This window comes from Rhinichthys klamathensis, unplaced genomic scaffold (genome assembly GCF_029890125.1).
Source record: "Rhinichthys klamathensis goyatoka isolate OS25496 unplaced genomic scaffold, OSU_Roscu_1.1 h1tg000369l_1, whole genome shotgun sequence".
In the NCBI taxonomy this organism is placed as follows: domain Eukaryota; kingdom Metazoa; phylum Chordata; class Actinopteri; order Cypriniformes; family Leuciscidae; genus Rhinichthys; species Rhinichthys klamathensis.
Genome location: NW_026606877.1, coordinates 2,503,632 through 2,524,283, shown reverse-complemented (window position 1 = coordinate 2,524,283; position 20,652 = coordinate 2,503,632). Strand labels below are relative to the sequence as shown.

Sequence of the window (20,652 nt, the reverse complement as noted above, 5' to 3'; positions counted from 1 at the left end):
GTCTATTGTCTCTATTGTTTTGTGGTGCCCCATTCAGTGTCAGTCTCCCCTGTACACATTCACACCTCTCCAGACTGGTTATTATGGATCTAAATATGCATTTCTTTTGTCTGCATTATAGCTACTAACGACTGGCTATTCACAGGCTATTCATAGGGTTTCAAACCCTAATTTCTTTTATCAAAATTCTCACTAAATATTTGAAACTGGTATCAAATGCACTGAAACATTTCAGTAAGCATTCCTATTTAGAAAAAAATCATAAAACAATAACTGCTCGTGGCAGGTGCGCCTGGGCTCGCTAGCATGTTAGCTTAGCACACCATCAATACACGACCATTTATGAGATTAAAATTATGTTTGTGCTCCAAACTTACTATATAACGCAAGTCTAGTGTTTTAAATAATCTTCTGTGATCTAACTTGGCTTCATATTAAAAAAAAATCCGACAGAAAATGTATTATTTAGTGTTCTGAACGATGATGAAATCTATATCGATTAGCATTACATTATAAATATAATCTATTATTATGAAATACCTGGCATGGCTTGAAGAACACAGGTAACTCAAATATCATTGCAATCATGTTTATTGTTTTCAAAACATCTTTATCTGCATGTTACAGCGATCTCTGTCAGCTACTTTCTGTATCACTCAGTGACGTCCTGGAATGTCACATGACTATGGGTCTTCTTCATGATCCATATATGGACTTTTATTGGACATAATAGCGCCCCCATGCCATTGGTATGAATGGAAAACACAGCACATCTCAGTAAGAAGCGATCATAACTTACATCGACGCATTTGGGTATAAATTCAATAAATATTATTCCTGTCTATAGAAATATGATGTGAATCTATGAGAATATATCAATATTTCTCCACATCTGCACATTGTTGAGCTAAAAGCCCTCAGGGACGTTGTTTTGTGAATCGCTGTCATGACGACAGCACGGAGTGTTTTTTATGAATGGACCAGCTGACGCTCATAATTCATATTAAAGGTATCGACTCATTGTTTTCATTTCATAACTCCTGACACAAATTAAGACATAACTGTCACTATAAGTTTCTCAGAATACAATAGTGGTCAAATACTGAATCTTGAGGCTTATATCTTTTTAATGATGTATAGTTTGTCAAGGTATAACATTAAATCTGATAGTATATTTGAACTAAATAAAAAAAAAAACGCTTCAGTGCGCCGACGCTCTGGAGACGGTTAAGAGGTTAACAGATAAGTTTGAATGGGCACGAATTCAATTTAAGCCCTCTAAATCAAGGAGCATCTCCATAGTTAAAGGAAAGGTAGTAGATAAAACATTCTTCATTAATGGTGAGGCACCAACAGTTTCTGAGAAGCCAGTGAAGAGTCTTGGGAGATGGTACGATGGGGATCTAAAGGACACAGTTCGAGTGGGAGAAGTTAGACGACAAGCAGTGGAAGGGTTGAAGAGCATAAACAGCTGTGCTCTACCAGGCAAACTAAAACTCTGGTGCTTTCAGTTTGGTCTACTGCCGAGGTTACTGTGGCCACTGACCGTGTATGAGGTTTCTTTGACAACAGTGGATAAGCTGGAAGCGTTAATAAGTTCATACATCAGGAAATGGTTGGGAGTTCCACGCTGCCTCAGCAGAGTGGGACTTTATAGTAAAGGAATATTGCAGCTGACAGTCTCTGCTTTAACCGAGGAGTTTTAACCGAGGAGTTTAAGTGTGCCAAGGTCAGACTGGAAATGACCTTAGTAGAGTCACGTGACAAATATGTAAGGGAGGCAGCCCCTGAGTTAAAAACTGGTAGAAAGTGGTCAGCAAAGAAATCTGTAGTAAAGGCAAAGGCTGACCTTCAAATTGGGGATATCGTGGGACAGGTACAGCATGGAAGAGGGGGGTTTTGGGCTCAGTTTAGCTCCTCCTAAATGGCACAAGGCAGGCCCAGCTCAAAGGAGGAAGCTGGTAGTCAACGAGGTGCAAAAGCAGGAGGAGAGGATGAGGTGTATAAAGGCCATTTCCCAGGCCAAGCAGGGAGAGTGGATGAGATGGGAGAGGGTGGAACAACGCAAAATGGGCTGGCAAGACCTTTGGTCAATGGAAGAGAGTAGGATCAGTTTCCTTATTAGGTCAACATATGATGTTCTCCCATCACCGCAGAACCTAAACCTCTGGGTAGGAGAGGATCCCTCTTGTCCTTTGTGTTCATCACCTGCCACATTAAGGCACGTTTTGACAGGATGTAAAGTGGCTCTTAGCCAAGGTCGGTTTACTTGGCGCCATGACCAAGTATTGCGATGTTTGGCTTTAGCATTGGAAGGCAAGCGTAGTATGACCAATAAGTTGCCGCCTGTTCTAGCAAAACATTACACGCAGAAGACAATATTCCTCCACCCAGGCAAGCAACCACCAAGAAAAGGTCCTAACACCAATTCTCGCCCAGGACAACTGGAAGCTGCTAGGGACTGGAAGATGCTGGCTGATCTTGATCAACGGCTTATTTTTCCACCTGAGATTGCCACCACTAACCTACGACCAGATATTGTTTTGTGGTCTGGATCAGCACGCATTGTTCAACTGATAGAGTTGCAGAGGCATATGAGAGGCATATGAGAGGAAGAAACTGCGATATGCTCATCTGGCCGCTGAAGCAGAACAGCGATGATGGAGAGTCCAGGTTTATCCAGTGGAAGTGGGTTGTCGAGGTTTTGTGGCACACTCTACAACCCGGTTCCTCAGAGACGTCGGATTCAGTGGCCAAGAGTTGTGTCGCACAGTAAAGAACTTATCTGAAGCACCAGAAAGGAGCAGCAACTGGCTGTGGTTGAGACGGAAAGATTCTAGCTGGCTGTGTACAGGACGCCACGCTACGGTTTCGTAGAATTCTTGAAAACTTGAGTCTGTTGGTTTATTTGTAGAGGTTGTATAGTATTTACAGTCATTACGTTCCTGCGTATATTGCGTGAATGACGGGTGGTTGGGCAGATATTGTGTTTTGCGGTAGGTGGTATGCCATACGGAACCGTTGCCACTGAAACTGCATATTAACGCACCAGTGGGGCTCGACAGCCTTAGTCAAACGGGTTGGCGCGTATGGTTGGGTTGCGGAGAGATTGTGAGATTGTGGTTAGGTTTCAGCAGCAGGAGGGATGTAGAGGTCAGTAAGCTGGGCTGAGTTGAGTGGGGGACGGAGGGGGGTGACTCTGAGACGCCAGAGTCACTGTCGAGCCCTCTTGAGGTGTCGTGGGCTAGTCGACGAAACACTGAGGACGGAAGGTGCCCACTTGAAGACCCTAGAGATGTCTCCTACTTGGCTCAATCCAGACAGTTGTCGTGCTGGTCCACTAGGGAGACCACACTGTAGGTGCAGCCGTCGTGTGTGCTGACGCACCAAGTACACTGCAGTCGTTAACACCGGACAGAAGGGGAGTCACACCACCATATGGAAAGAAGCGTAAATGGGTGAAGCATAGTTTACTGTAAAGCTACGTCTTAGTGTTGCTTATCTTGGCGAAAGAGGAGTACAAATCAGCATGAAGTTTTAACATCTACTCTCGTGTAATGGAAATCATGTCATAACTTTAACGGAAATGTGTGTAGGTTTTCTAATTGTAAATTTATTTACACTTGCAGTTATTGCGGAGACGGACATCCCAAGTCCGTGTGTCCTCGGAGAACACACATCAAAAAAGAGGAAAAAAAGCCTTCTACACCTGTCAATGTTCCTGAACTTGAAAAAGCTTTGAGAAAGCATCCCAATCGCTGTTTTGTGCATTATTTGATAACTGGACTTATTCAAGGTTTCTTGGCTGGTTTACCACTTCTTCCAAAAACATTGTTCTTTTGCAATAATCTTCTTTGTTTTATGCTTCAGTAGATCATGCCATTCAGTTAATTAAAACAGCTGGTAAGGGCGCTTGGATGGGCAAAGCCGACATCATCGATGCTTTTAAAATCATGCCGCTTCACCCGTCTCAGTGGTACCTCTTCGGAGTTCAATGGCGTAAACATTTTTTTAATTCTGTTAGACTTACTTTCGGCTGCCGCTGCAGCCCTCGTATTTTCGATACTTTATCGGAAGCACTCTATTGGATTCTTTTAAGTAGAAGCTGCCTTCTGTGCTTCATTTTCTTGGTTTCTTGGTCGTGGACTATCCAAAATCTACACCCGAGCGATGTATTAATACTCTGAAAGAAACTTTTAATACACAAGGTATACCTTTCTCAGAAGGAAAAAAATGTGAGGCCATTAATTACAATAGAATTTCTTGGCATCATCCTAGATAGCAATCTCATGCAAGCTTCCTTACCTTTTTAATAAACTTGATCATATCAGGGAGGTTTTTAAAACATTTTTAAATCGCAATTCCACCACTAAGAAAGAATTACTCTGTCTGTTAGGGCATTTAAGCCCCGTTCACACTACACGCGACCAAGCGACGCGATACCATTCATTTCAATGGTGAGCGGGCGACTTCTGGCGACTAGATGGGGCGTGTCTGGCGACGCGACAAAGTTGAGAAATTTTTAACTTTATGCAAATGAGGAGCGATTTTCGCGAGCGACAACCAATAGGAGTGGAGCGCACGTGATCCTTCTCCTCAGCCCCTGGTAAACAAATTGCCAGCCGTTCACCAGGGGAAATGGCTCGGCGGAACCGTGTATTGTCCTTGCAAATCAGGGGACCCACCCTCCGCAGCAGCACATCAAACTGGGTCCTGTCCAGCCTGAAGTACTGCTGGAACCGGACTTCATCCAGCCGCAGTTCCTGCACCAGCCGGTGGTAGTCGCCGTGCTGTCTCCGAGCCCGAATGGTCTCGTGAACCCAGATAGACCGGCGTTTGCGCTTATGCCGTAGATAAACGGCCGCAACGAGAAAAATCGACTTCTGTGTCTCGTTCATCTTCATGCTTCACTACAGACGTTTTTATGTATGGAGTATATTTATATTTAGTATTTTCCCTCCAGAAATTGTGTTTTTTAGCGGCAAGAAAGCTGATTCGCTGTCTTTTGGATGTCATACTAGTCAACCAGTAGTGGGAACGCCCACTAGCGACCTCATCGCCAGCGACTGGCGACTTGCAGCGGCAAAGTCGTGTGTAGTGTGAACGGGGCTTTACATTTTGCGATGCAAATCATACCGCAAGGTCGCTCTTGCATTTCAAGGCGTATTGATTTATCAAAAACAGTTGAGAAATTGCACGATTTTATCAATCTAGATTCAGGCTGCAAATCCGAGCTGCATTTTTGGTCTCTTCTATGTGAAGGGTGGAACGGGATTTCTTTTAACGATTTAATAGAGACTTCTATCGACCTTAGGTTTTTAAACTGACGCCGCTCCTTCTATCGGATACAGAGTTTTTTTCAATAATCATTGGTTTGCTAGCGGTTGGCCAAAATAATTGTCGACTTCCTACAAACACACTATAAACAGCGCTGTTACAATTATATCCTTTCGTCGTTGCCTGTATTCTTTGGGGCAATCAGTGGTCCAGAAAACAAATTCTCGTTTACTGCGACAATGCAGCAACAGTTTTCATTATTAATTAAGGGCGCTCCTCAGTTTCACTCATTAATACAATTTTGAGGCATCTTATGTGGACAAGCACAATTTTATTCTCCGCGCTGCTTACATACCTGGCCTCGACAACAAAATAGCTGACTGTCTGTCTCGTTTTAAATTTCAGGAGTTCAAAACTATGTGCCCAGATGCCTCTCCTTCGAGCCTGCCTTGCCCAGCATTCACCCTGATTGTTCTTGACTAAACGCCACACTGCAGTCTTATCTTTCCGCAGCTTCTCTGTACATAAGGTCCAGTCTAGCCAATTCTACATTAAAAGTGTATGACTCTGCTTGGATTCGATTTTCTACTTTTTGCTCCACCTTTTCAGTTTCTGTCTTGCCTGTTAACATCGCTATTGTATGTTCTTGTATAATGCATTGTCATTTAGCACAAAAAATGCAGCCCTCCTCCATTAAAAGTCAGGTTTCAGGCATTCAGTTTCATCTAAGATGCTTGGATCCAGACGTCTGCAGTCTTTTGGGGCATCCATCTATCCATCTGCTCCTCGATGGCAAAGACAAATGCCTTCCTCTTACTTTCTATCTTGTTAAAAAACTGGTTGTTAAACTGAGACAGGGGTGCTTCAGTCCTTATGTGGATTCACTTTTAGAAGCCGGTTTCCTATGTGCTTTTTATGGTTTTCTCAGGGTGTGTGAATTCACACGCAATCATAATTTTGATCCCTCTCACAATCTCACATTGTCTGATATTACTTTTGACTAATTTTTTTTTTTCCATTTTCCTTAAATATTCAAAGTCTGACAAAGAATCTAAAGGTATTTCATTGCTCGTCCTAACACAGATTTTAGCCCTTTTTATTCCATGTAGCAGTATCTGAGTTTTCGCCCTCATGCTTATCCTGATGACCTCTATTCGTCACTGAGGCAAAAAAAGCCATATCCAGATCCTGGTTTACCACTCGTCTCCGTTTGGTCTGCCAATCCTGTGGCCTCTCACCAGAGCAATACACGACTCACTCCTTTCACATCGGAGCAGCTACATCAGCGGCCTCTGTCACAACGATTCATACACTGAAAGGAAGATGGTCTTCTGGCGCATACGAACGTTACGTTCGTCCTGGACTTAAGGACATTTTAGATGCTCAAAAATCTATGTGATATGTCTAAATCTAGCTAAAGGCTTCTCCTCGCTTTGATTTTTTTTCCGTCCCCAACATTTCACGTTATCGACCATTCAAATGCTTCAGTTCTGTTGGGGGGTCTCGGCATATATGGTTGTTTTGGGGGTTTGACTTGCTGCTTAATTTTGCCCAGAACAGAACCATACCGCCAACACTAACTGTATGCTATAATTGTAATAAATTGATATACTTGGCAAAGTGGTCCTGACTGAAATCAAGCATTGGTTAGTTCAGGCAGGCCATGTCAGCCAAGCTCGCATCAGCTGATAGCAGGGCTGGACTGGGACAAAAAATCGGCCCGGGCATTTTGGCCCAGACTGGCCCACTAACACAACCGAACTTTGCACGCCCTTGAATATGTATACCAACTCCTATTAAAACCACTAATGCCATAAGTGAATAGGAGTGAGTAAGAGTTAACCGATGAAATAACTACTAAGTTGAACTATACTCCACACAGTGATGAATCCTAAAGAAAGCTATAAGCTGGGATAGCAATACCGGTTTTTCCCACAGGTTTTTGTGAAATTTGTGGTGAGTGCACCTCTGTCCCTCTAGGGGGGTTCGGGGGCATGCTCCCGCGTAAGAAGATTTTGTGCTTTTTAATGTTAAATTCATCAATCTGGTGCACTTTGAGAGTTAAAAATAAAGAGCTCCAACCCATATTCAGTGTGCAAATTGAACAAAGAAAAACTCAAAACTCTTTTAGTTGTGATATAGTGTCTGTCTACATTACACTACTACATAATACTAGTTATAATATTAATCCCATGACAGTAATAGCCATATGTTGTAAAACAAATGCACTGAAAAATAAAAGCAACTTTCATAAATAGTTTCGTACTAATTTCTATACAGAGATAAGCACATTATCTTTTATTTTGACGGAAACGGCATCGAGCTTTTATTTTGAAGAATAATATGGTTTACAAACTCATTACTCATTATTGTCTCATTACAATTCTAATCAAATGCGTAATCGTCAAATATGCAGATGTGTAAATAATGCGTAACTGGGTAGTGGGTTCCTACATAGCCTAATGGTGTGTTCACACCGAACGCGAATTTAATTATTTGGGCGAGTAGATTACATACAAAGTCAATGCAAAGACGCGAATAGACGCATCATTTGCGCCGGGCGTTGCGAATGACGCGAATTGTGCGACACGTTTGCCGCGAATGTCTTCCGCGCAAGTTGAAAAATGTGAACTCGAGCGAATGTTCAAGCGTCTAACTAAACGCGATAGACGCGTATTTGACGCTCTATTCGCGTTCGGTGTGAACACACCATAAGTGTTGTGACAGTAGCCTAGTTCTGCTTACCACAGTTCTCTGCACTCACTCATCTCTCTCCTTATCCTCCTCAGACACTTGAAGGGCCTTTGAAGTTTCTTTTTTCACGCTATTTCTCTGCACATTCCTTGCGTTTCTTCTCCATCGCTCTGACTATTTTGACAGATACACACTGACACTGCTCGCTCACTCAGAGCTCAAAGGGGGAGGAGTTTAAAGATGTTGGACCAGCCCAGTGTCAATCAAGAAAATAACCAATGGGCTGCTGATTTACGCGTTTCATCATGCGCCGGTCTGTGAGAAAAAGAAAAACCTACGCTGACTTTTTTGTCCAATGCATTACACCGGCACAAAGATCCCAGAGCCGCCAATTAAACAAAACTAAACGCAATGGGCCGCCGATGTACGAGTTTTATGGGCCGTTCAGACAAAAAAAAAAAAAAAAAAAAAAAGTATGAGATGTATCGGCCCACAAAGCACGTCGGCCCACCGGGCAAATGCCCGGTGTGCCCGATGGCCAGTCCAGCCCTGGCTGATAGCCAGCTGTTCCTGACGTGTACCAATCCAGTGTCGACATCTATCACAGCGGCACATATAAATTCCCATTCCTTCAGCATTTTATTCATAGCATCGCTGCTCGCATTTAAACTCCCTCCTCCAACCCCAACTCCACCCAACCGAACCTTTAATCATTCTGACTATTTAGTTTTTTCCATACAGTTCAATACATTGCAAGCTTTTCTATCATGTATTTATATTTTTACAACTCATGTAATTGAGAATTGTAATTATGTAGTATGCATATACTGGTTCTGTTCTGTTACCCCAGGGGGGTTTGACTTGCTGCCCTCCCCGCTCTGTCCAGCCATAGCTGCATGGACAGGCGTGGGAGTTTTGCCCAGAACAGATCCATACTGCCAACACTAACTGTATGCTCTAATTGCAATACATTTATATAGTTGGCGAAGTGGTCCTGACTGAAACAGGGTTTTTAGTCGTTTTCGCAAATCCGTGTGAATGGGGATCATTTTGACAATGGTGTCATCTGTATGCAAAAAAACTCAAAGCAAAAACTTCCCCGTTTTAAGCATATCGTTGGTGCGTAAACGTGCCCTAAATGAGGAAACTAAACAGGCACAGCTGAACACAATTATTAACTAACGAGTTACCAAGGAAACAAACTACGAACTCAGGCAGGCTTAACCAGAACTAAACAAAACATACACACTACACCAAGGGGGCAGCAGGATAACTTTAAGTATTTAAATTAAGACATTATTATTAATATATCCAAAGAATTTAACACTAATCTTAATTAAATGAAAAGAAAAAAAAGAGATAAAATCACAAAACAATTCAGTTATTTTATTTAATACATCAATACTCACGCTTTGTCATTATTACAGCAGAAATGCCAGAAATATCACAGCCTTTATATATATTGTGTTGGATAATGAGGGGCCTTCGAGTCACAAAGGTTAAGAAACCACTCTTTAAATATTCAAGCTCAAATGCTATTTAAATATTTTTTAAATAGCAACTGTCATTCTATGTCATTTGAACTTTTTAGAGAACATCATTAATGCCTTAGCTGAGGGACAAGGTGATATTACCATGACATTACCTGTCAACCGCTATGGCAACCAAGGTGAAAACTGATGCTGAGACTGATATGCCCTGGACCATACCGCTCATTTTGCAGACCATGCTCCCAAATGGCCAACCTGTGGAGAAGAGTGAGATCACATACTAAGAGATAATCTTGGCTAAATTATACAGGCATATACACATTAATTGGATAACATTAATGTCTGCTAAAATGATTGTAAATGGTGTCCAATAATGTATGCACTGCTGAACTTTCATAGCATTTTCAATTATGCAGTTCATCATGTTGAGTGTCATTTGACATGCATTTATCTGGCACACATTGAGTCACCCAAGCAGCTGGGGTACTAAATTTCAATTACAGTGGATGGTATTTTGCAGATTGACAAAATGCCACTTTATGTAGGAAAAAATTCAGAAATACAGATATTAGAAATCCATTTTTGACTGAGATAATAAGTAACATTTTGTGTGGAAACTATGACTTATTGAAAAAACGTATAAGCCTAAAACAAAATAAAAAAAATCGAATTCATGGTTAACGTTGCTGAATATCATTCCAATTTATTTGGCACGTTTTGACTTTAAAATTCAGTACATTTTTGACTGGGGTTTAAACAACGCACTGCTGTGGGCCAGAACAGCAAGATGCCTTCAATTTTGCCTCGGTATACAGCATGTGGGTCAGTTGCTGCAATCACACTTACCATCTGGTGGGATTTGATGTATTTTGTGTATGATTGGAGGAGGTGAATTGGCTTAGGGAAAGGCTTAACTATATTTCACTGTGGGGGTGGGGAGTGTGTGTGTGTAGACAGAATTAATTTGTGTTTTATAGTGACCATTCACACAGGATATGTTCTTGCGTCAGTCTGAAATACAAAGTTCTGTCATGAAACTCTAGATAGCGTATGGCAAGCTGTTTTAACATTTAATCATTTAAACCGACTAGTATCTATTTTCATGCTACTAGTACTTATTTTTTAGATACTAGTATCTATTCTATTAAGTACTAGTACTTATTCATTAGCTACTAGTGCTTATTCATTAGGTACTAGTGCCTATTCTTTAGGTACTAGTACCTTTTTAAAGATACTAGTACTTATTCATTAGAAACTAGTTCTTATTTTATTAGATACTAGTACCTATTAAAAAGACACTAGTACGTATTCATTAGATTCTAGTGCCTATTAAAGGGGTGGTAAAATGCCATTTTCACAAGATGTAATATACATCTATGATGTCCCCAGAGTGTGTGTGTGAAGTTTTAGCACAAAATACCGCCCAGATATTTTTATATAGCATGTTAAAGTTGTCACTTTTTGAGGGTTTGCAAAAACGCACCGTTTTGTGCCTGGCCCTTTAAATGCAAATGAGCTGCAGCAGAGGGCGGGGTTTCAAGAGCTCGCGTGTGTTAGCAGCTGCGATTAGGGCTGTTTGATTCCGGATTTTTTGGAATCGATTCCGATTCCTGTTTCTGGAATCAAAAATAATCGATTCCAAGAATCGATTCCGCACTGTTTTTTTTTTTTAATACCAACACCGTGTCTAACATTGTCGCGTCTTCATATATTATTTTTGTGAACGGTCCTAAAATGTTTTATCATTGGGGATGTTGTTTTGCTAAATTTATCGCAAATTTGGCATTTACTTTTTTTGTCGAATCTCACGTAACGTAGCGCCAGACTTGACCTTGGAGGCATTCTTTGTCGCGTGAGTGTGATTGATTTTTGTCGATTGATTTCATAAATCAGATTTATTACTTGTCCTAAATTACAACGAGTAAGATCAAACCCCGCCAAGCAACCGATTCTAAAGATTTCATTGGGTCAGTCATTGCACTGATTGCCTACACAATGCTGAAATAATCATCCTACCCAAACCATACTCTGTGTCATGACTGGATCCATTTATTTAGTTTGAACTTTATTTATTTACAGGGGACGTGATTGTGTTGACAAATAAAATCGATTACAGGCCGCGGTTTGTGTTAAAAAAAATATTGGATGAGTCGATTCCCCTTAATGGAATCGATTCCAACCTTTGGAATTGACTCTCAATTCCTAACGCCTCGGAATCGAGGAATCGATTCTTTTCGGAATCGATTCCCAGGCCTAGCTGCGATCACCTCACGCAGACACACACTAAAATGACAGAAACTGTTCTCCCTTTAATGTTAAAACGGAGTCAGTCAAAGATGGAGAGACTCAAGAAGAAGTGACAACATGTAGAATGCAACAGGACGTCTCTGAATGGTTGATGCATTTATGCTGCTGATGTGAAGTTAACTATCTTCAATTAGGATATTCTGTCATGGTAATCTATAAATCTCTCCTATAGGAACTGTTGTGAGATGCACACAGAGTGACTTTCTATTGCATGTGAAAAAAAATGGATGCTAAAGTTTGAGCTGACTCACAAATGTACTCTTATACAACAACTTTTCCTCTTCTCAACATGGACCGGAGGAGGGGTTTATGTACATTTTAGGGTTGCTGATGTCACTAACCCGGGAGGAATGTTGTGTAGTCCCTACCAGCCATTTGTTGTAGTCCTTTTCTTTAAAACCAAATATCTTCCTTTGCTTTGAACTTTGAGCGTTGTAACTTTGATAATGTTAAACTCAAACTGCAACATTACACACTAACTAAAGTTAGAAAAGTGAAATCATACTTTACCACCCCTTTAACCCTTGTGTTCTGTTCGAATTCTGTGTACACCCTTTATGGACCGGATCAAATTGACCCTAATTGGATTCAATACAATTCCTCAAAAATCACACTATGAAAAACAACAAAGATTTAGATACAAACTGTAAACTTTTAATATCAACATTTGTCAAACATTACAAAAACATTATATCTGAAAATATGATTTATGAAAATGTTTTTAAAACATTTTTACAACAGTTTTGTTTTGATAAAATTGGAAAATAAACAGTATACTGATTTTTTTTGCATATTTTTTTTTTTTTTTTTTTTTTTTTACATTTTATGCTTTGAACATCGTAACTGAACAAAAAAAAATAGCTGTTTAATGAAATTTTTTCATTTTCCTAAGTTAACTTTCCCTAGTTTCCTAAGACCTATTTTCCTAGTTTCATTTATTCACTCACAGGGAAGTGAGAAACCAAACATAACAAAATCATTCATCAAATAATTTTTTTTTTTTTTTTTTTTTGGCTCTGTGAAGCTGCCTTTGAAAATCCTACATAAAAGTTTTGGGTAAAAGCTAGGTATTTTAGATATCTTGAATATTGAAATGAGAGCTTATTTTACTATCTGTGTCTGACAAAGATTTTCATCTGTAATTTGCAAATAATTCTAAACACTGTGATTTTAGCTTTTTCAAGTGTGTTTGGTTAGGGTTAGAGCACTTTTAGATGCACTTGCACGTTAGAACTGGAGTTGAAGTGCCCTTACATACAGAAAATAAATGTTTTTATTTTGTGTCTGTACAGTTGCTTTTGAATGGCTGTCTATGAGGGTCAAATTGACCCGCGAACATCACAAACGTAACAGTAATTTTGTTTGTATATGTCAAAACACATCACGATGTTGAAACTTTGCATGCATGTTCATCATGATAAATGAGAAAAAGTCACAAAATATCAAGTAAAAAAACAAAAGTTAACCAGTATTTCCAACAACTTGAAAATCGAAACGGGTCAAATTGACCCGCAACATAACACAAGGGTTAAATTGGTACTAGTACTGATTCATTAGTTACTAGTACTTATTCATTAGCTACTACTTATTCATTAGATACTACTACTTATTCATAGATACTAGTACCTATTAATTAGATACTAGTACTTATTAATTAGCTACTAGTTCTTATTCAAAATATACTAGTATTTATTCCAAATGTTACTAGTAAGATTTTTTATTTTACTAGTAAGATTTCTAATTGAACTCTACAGTGGCCGTTCTGCCTAGTCATAACATAAGACGAGTAAAAAAGCAGTTGTGACTAGTAAAATAAGAATAGTTACTAGTGTCTAATAAATAGGTACTAGTATCTATTGAATAAGTACTAGTATCTAATGAATAAGTACTAGTATATATTGAATAAGTACTAGTAGCTATTTAATAGGTACTAGTATATATTTAATAGGTACTAGTATCTAATGACTTAGTACTAGTATTTATTGAATACATACTAGTATCTAGTAATAGGTACTAGTATCTAAAAATAAGTACTAGTATCTAAAAATAAGTACTAGTACCTAATGAATAACTACTAGTTTCTAATATATATGTAGGCTACTAGTCACAATTGGAATACATACTAGTCAGAACTGAATAGTTGACACCTGAATGACAGATCCCCATAGAAGTCAATGGCAAAAAAAATTAATTTGTTACTAGTAACAAAAGAATAGTTACTAGTCACTATCAAAATAAGTACTAGTATCTAATGAATACGTTCTAGTATCTATTTAATACCATCTTAGCAATGAAAAATTGTTGCAAGAATACCGGTTTGATCGACCGGTATATCGAATATTTGTCATCGCTAACAAACTAGACGGCGACCTTGACCATGCATTCACACATCACAACCACTCTTTACCTGCGGTGTTACAACTGCTTATAGCACTGCGTTTTTTTGCAACTGGGAGTTTTCAGACGATAGTGGGAGATGTTTTCCACGTGCATAAATCGTCTGTCAGCAGAGTGGTTAACCGGGTTGCGGGGGCTCTTTCCCATCATTTAAACGCAACGGTCAAGTTTCCTTCCCGTAGTTTGCTTTTCAAAATGGTTTTTATTTTACCATATTCATCAAGAAGAATACATTTCTCCTCCTCTGTCCAATTAGGCTTTCTTTTTTTGTTTTCTTTATCCATTGAAATCCTAGCCTACTTTATTTGATGAAACCGCGAAATTGCTTGTGTTAGGGTTTTGCGTATCTATGGCAACAACAGACTTTTATAACGTGAATCCAGGATCGCTGTCGTGAAACACTTAAATGTTTCCCTTACCTAAGAGAACCGTTTAAGAGATTATATGCAACACCCTTAAGGTATTCTCTTAGGTATGGGGAAATCGCCCCTTAAAGGATTAGTTCACTTTAAAAAAAAACTTTGGCTGATAATTTACTCACCCCCATGTCATCCAAGATGTCCATGTCTTTCTTTCTTCAGTCGAAAAGAAATTAAGGTTTTTGATGAAAACATTCCAGGATTTTTCTCCATATAATGCACTTTGCTGGGCACCAAACGGTTCAAGGTCCAAAAGACAGTTTCAGTGCAAACTGCAAACTGTTCAAATGGCTTTAAAAGACACCAGACGATGAATAAGGGTCTTATCAAGCGAAACGATCGCTCATTTAAAAAAGAAATAACAAAGTTTAAGTTTTATAAGCTCAAATGCTCGCCTTGCTCTGTTCTGTTTGACTCTCCTGTTTGAACTCGTTCATCAAAATGAACAAATCTTTTTCTGAGTCAATTCGTTCATTTCGTTCGTTAAATGAACCAAATGACTCGAAAAAAGATTTGTTCATTTTGATGAACGAGTTCGAACAGGAGAGTCACGAACGTGCATCACAGAACAGAGCAAGGCAAACATTTGACATTATTAAACTTAAACTTTTTTTATTTATTTTTGAAATGACCGATCGTTTCGCTTGATAAGACCATTATTCATCGTCTGGAATCGTTTAAAGCCCTTTGAACAGTTTGCAGTTTGCACTGAAACTGTCTTTTGGACCTTGAACCGTTTGGTGCCCAGCAAAGTGCATTATATGGAGAAAAATCCTGGAATGTTTTAATCAAAAACCTTAATTTCTTTTCGACTGAAGAAAGAAAGACATGGACATCTTGGATGACATGGGGGTGAGTAAATTATCAGCAAAAGTTGTTTTTAAAAGTGAACTAATCCTTTAAGTTTCATACTTAAGGGGAAAACTTAAGGTGCTTTATGCAACCTTTTGTCAACCGATTCTTTTGTCACCAAAGTCGAAAATGTTTGTAGAGGTTTTTGCACTTCTACTCTACTGTCTTCTACTGCTATTCCTTTTTATTATGGTAAGTTGTCTAAATTCTGTACAATTGACTCATATTCTCTTTTAGCAGAGGTTTAAAAAATGAAAGCAGCTACTTCTTTACTAGATCCCATACCATTTGGTCTGTTTAAATCTTGTTTCGCTTCCTTGTGCCCCTTTGTTCTGAGTATTACAAACAACTCTCTGTGTACTGGGGTTGTGCCAGCAACTTTTAAAACAGCTGCAATTACCTCGGTGCCTAAAAAGTCAAATATTGATTATGAGAACTTCACTAATTTTTATCCCATATCTAATCTCCCTTTTTTTGCTAAACTTTTGGAACGAGTGGTTGCTTCTCAGTTGATTTTTTCACTTAACTGAGAATAATCTCTTTGAGCCTCTGCAATCAGGCTCAAAGAAACTCTGCTACAATAATATGTCAGCAGCATGTATGTAAAGGTTTGTAGTTTTGAGATAATGACGTTTATGCGTGGTTTGTGAAAAAAAACTAAAAAGAATTGTCTCTGAAATAAGGTCATGAAACCCATACTGATTATTTCTTCACAAGACTTTTGAAAATTGTATCACATAGCCTAGAGTATTTGCTCCAAAACTATGTGAAAATAATCCTGACTACTCATTCAGATAAGACAATAAAGTCTTTTAAAATGTGTATGACGTGTTTTGTGTAAGATAGCTTTATTCAAAGGGGGGGAATCTCATTAATATTACTGCTTTTCACACCTGAGAAAGACAAAGACCCTCCCCTAATGGCCCTATTAGGTGCTATCAGGCCCTACCATTATGAGGAGCCTTGCACAAAGAATGACATTTAAAAAAAGAATGGCTTTTAAATTGTTTGGATTTATTTACAACACAACATAATCCAAATATACACAACAAAGGACAAATCTAAAGACAGAGGCTTGAACAGTCACACAACTTTGTGCCATTCCTGAAACATAGTACATACCTGTCATTTCCAAGGTGTTTGATTTTTCATTTTACCATGTTCATGTACAGAGTCTCCTGTGAATGTTGAAGTCAGCAGGACTCATCGGTGGGGCATCTGGTCCCTGTAAAAAAAAAAAAAAAAAAACTGTGAACATGCTGATATCAAGAGAAACTACAGGGCTGACTGGAATACATTTGAGATTTTTCTGGTTTAAATTATATTAAATATATATGAACACCAAGTTTGTTGTGCATTGTTATAGCCTATGTGTAGGACTGCATAAAATAATAACAGATAGATAGCAGGCAGCCTATATATCGTTAAAAAGGAACACTTCAGTAACACTACACTAGACAAAAATATATGAATTATCATATTATGTTACTTCAAACGTTTCCATTCGTTATGAAATGAGATTGGAGTAAAAACATGAAGCCTAATGTTTGGCGTGTTTTGCTTTTCAAACGCACAGCGCGAGTGACTCAAACTTCGAGAACATTTACTGAATCGATCGAGCCGCTCCAAACTATGAAACATTATTGTTACATTATACATATCAACGTTTGAGCAGATATCCACAAACACAGTATTTAACAGTAAACACGGGTCTAAACATTATTCACCATTGAATAATAAGCCTACTTTATATCATGCTGTGTTTAATTATTGAAGATAAAAACATTATTGTGTGTACATGTATATTCATTTAGCATTAGGCTTCATGTTTTCACTCCAATCTCATTTCATAACATTTTAGTCTGGCACCAGTTTAACTAGTAGCTACAATGTAAAGTATATACAACCATAAGACGCTTATTATGTGTCTTACCTTAAAAACCGTTCTCATAATCAAATCGTGTTCTTCTAATTCTTCTGAGGTAAATCCAAGGCGCACAGACCAAACACTTCCAAACTCGATGAAAAGCAGAGGAGGGCTGAAGTCGCTGATTCTTTGTTTAGAGGTGATGAGGGCGTTTGCGTTCCTTCACATGGATCATTTGAATTTGAACAGCTCGCGTGCGTCTGGGCGTGGTCACATTAGAGTTAATGAGCTCGGGCTGAAGAAACTGTACATGTCGTTGCTTTCATACGGATTACTTAAACATAGACTATTTGTTTTTGATATGATTTACATCATTTAAAAATGGAGACTTGAAGCTTTGTAAAGACATAACTCTCACGTGTGGGTGGCAATTATTTGCTGAGTTACAGATCATTTTCTGTTGCGTTTCAGAATGAACTTCACATTAAGAGAGACGACAGAACGCGCATGTTTATTTTCTTTATTTTACGAAAAACACATTTTCTTTTTTTTATTAGTGTACACAAATAAAAGTAGACATTTAACAGTTTTGAATGATGTATAACACTTGCCTGTATCACAAAAATCGAAGAGTTATTTGAGTCTCTTTTGCACTGATAAGAAAAAAAGTTAGCTGGTATCGCCAGCGATACCGCCGACCCCAGAGGGTTAATTTCCTCAGATTCTGGCTGTCTTTCAGTTTTGATCCTACTTGATCTCAGTGTTGATCACTCAATTTTAATTACTCGTCTTGAAACTGTTTTTGGGGTTTCAAATACTGTGCTTAATTGGTTTAAGTCATACCTTTTTGATCGGAAGCAGTTCGTTGCCATGAATGGATTTAGATCTGAGATTAATGTTGTGCAGTCTGGCATCCCTCAGGGGTCAATTTTGGGCCCTCTACTTTTTAATATTTATGTTTATCCTCTTGGCCAGCTTTTGAGATCACTTGGTCTAAAATTTCATTTCAGTTAATTTTCTAAGTGTATTTCTAAGATGAAGGAATGGATGACAGATAATTTTCTTTGTCTTAACAGTAAAAAGACTGAGATTATGCTTGTTGGTTCACCCCACCAACTACGCAAAGCAGAGCCAGTCACTCTAACTCTTGATGGCTCTACTATGGAGTTTCAAACAAAATTGAGGAATTTAGGAGTAATTTTTAATGGGAATCTAACGTTTGAGGCACATGTTTTGAATACTGTTAAAATTTCAATTTTCCATCTCAGAAATATTGCCAGATTGCGTCCAATGCTGTCATTTACTGTTGCTGAGAGATTGATAAACACTTTTGTGTTTTCGCGTATTGATTACTGTAATGCCTTGTTAGCTGGCGTGTCAAAAGTTACCTTAAACAGAATGCAGGTTTTGCTAAATTTGACTGCCAGAATCATTACTAGAACTAATATACGAGACCATATTACTCCCATTTTGGAGTCTTTGCACCGGCTTCCCGTTAGGTTTAGGGTGGACTTCAAAATGTTTATGCTTACTTACAAGGCACTGCATGGTTTGACACCTCAATATTTGACCGAGCTTTAAACTCCATATACTCCAAAATGTGATCTTCGTTCTTCGGAAACTGGTCTTTTAACTGTTCCCTCAACTCGTTTGAGATTAATGGGAGATAGGGCTTTTTCTTCATTATCTCCAAAACTTTGGAATTATCTACCGATTGAGATCAGGCAAGCCAAATCTTTTGGTATTTTTAAATCTCAGCTTAAAACTAATTTTTTTAGGTTAGCTTTTAATTGATTTATTGTCTTTTATGTTTATTGTATTTTGTTTATTTTACTGTGTATTATGTCTCTTTGTGTCTTGTATCTTTGCCGTTTTAATTGTTTTTGTACAGCGCTTTGAGATGTACATTTAAAGGCGCTATAGAAAATAAAGGTTATTATTATTATTATTATAATGAATTAGTATTAGTGTGGTGAGCAGGACGGCCGAGGGACGTGAGAGAACGTCGCGAGGCCGGTGGTGCGATTGCTAATGAGCAGCACCTGGGAAGCACACCGGTCTCGCATCTCTCACGGAGGAGCGGAAGCATAAAGGAGGAGCGACGGAGTGGATGATCGAGAGAGGAACAGGCCTGCTTTTGTTTGTATTTTATTTTGGTAGCCAGCAGTCGTCCGTGAGGGGCTGCTGGCAGGTATTTATATTTTATTTTCGGTAGCCAGCAGTTCCGTGAGGGACTGCTGGCAGGTATTTTGTTTGTTTATTTCATTTAAATAAAGTTTTATTTGATTGTTCTCCGGTTCCCGCCTCCTTCTTCCCTGAACCTTGCTACAATTAGTATCTTTAAAAAGGTACTAGTACCTAAAGAATAAGCACTAGTATCTAAAGAATAGGCACTAGTACCTAAATAATAAGCACTAGTAGCTAATGAATAAGTACTAGTACTTAATGGAATAGATACTTGTATCTAAAAAATAAGTACTATTAGCATGAAAATAGAGACTAGTAGGTTTAAATGGCTTGCCATACACAGCACACGCTAAACCTTGAAATACTTGGTTAGCATTTGCCTTAGCAGTGCAGCGTGCTTTCAGAAGCCCTCCATATTCCCCAGCTGCACCTGTATAGATCTGCTGTGGGCAATTCATTTACACTATATTGTACAGCAACAGCATGTATTAATTCCTCACAGCAGCGCATGAATTGGCAGTCGCAAGTCCCATACTTGCTCTGGAGCAGCAATAATCAACAGCAGCAGCAGCAGCGTAGGCAAATATATTCCAAGACCAAACACTCTGAGAGTTGTTATGATAGAACTGCTTTTTAAAGACCCCCTGTGGTCATGTTTTTAACATTGTTTAAATGACTATGTGGTGTTTTTAAAATTTAAAATTTTAATTTTAATTAAGACAAATTATGTGCAAATCATAGACTGTAAAAAAAGATGGATGACGCCCCTTCACTCTCTTCCATTGGTGAAAAGTGAAGCAACCAAACTCATAATATGGCGCTGACATCTTGCGCATATTTGGGACCTGATTCACAGGTAGTGAACGCGGGACCCAAGTCTGCGCAGTAGTGAGCGTGAAGTGGAGCCGCAATATCAATGTCCCGCCCTCACTCTCGCAGAAACCGTTAGTACAGTTTACTGCAGAACAACTCATTATGTAAGTGTAAGTGAGAAGCCAGGTTATCCCAGTATATTTGAGAATCTCAAGAGAAGCCAGTCTCACCTATCTCAAGAGAAGCCAGGTTATCCCATTATATGTTTCTGTTGATCTGAAAAATTGGGATTTAGCAATATCGCTGGTATAAAATGTATATTATGTATATAATGATGTTATGATGAACC

At 38.8% G+C, this 20,652-nt stretch overlaps 1 protein-coding gene across 1 annotated transcript in view; it reads right to left on the bottom strand.

Moving 5' to 3' along the window:
• Positions 1 to 20,652, bottom strand: part of npffr2a (neuropeptide FF receptor 2a) — a 56,111-nt gene that overhangs the window by 20,802 nt on the left and 14,657 nt on the right. The window contains exon 3 of the mRNA XM_056233391.1: positions 9,617 to 9,716. Within this exon, the coding sequence (XP_056089366.1) occupies positions 9,617 to 9,716 (100 nt within the window). The remainder of the gene's footprint in view (positions 1 to 9,616; positions 9,717 to 20,652) is intronic.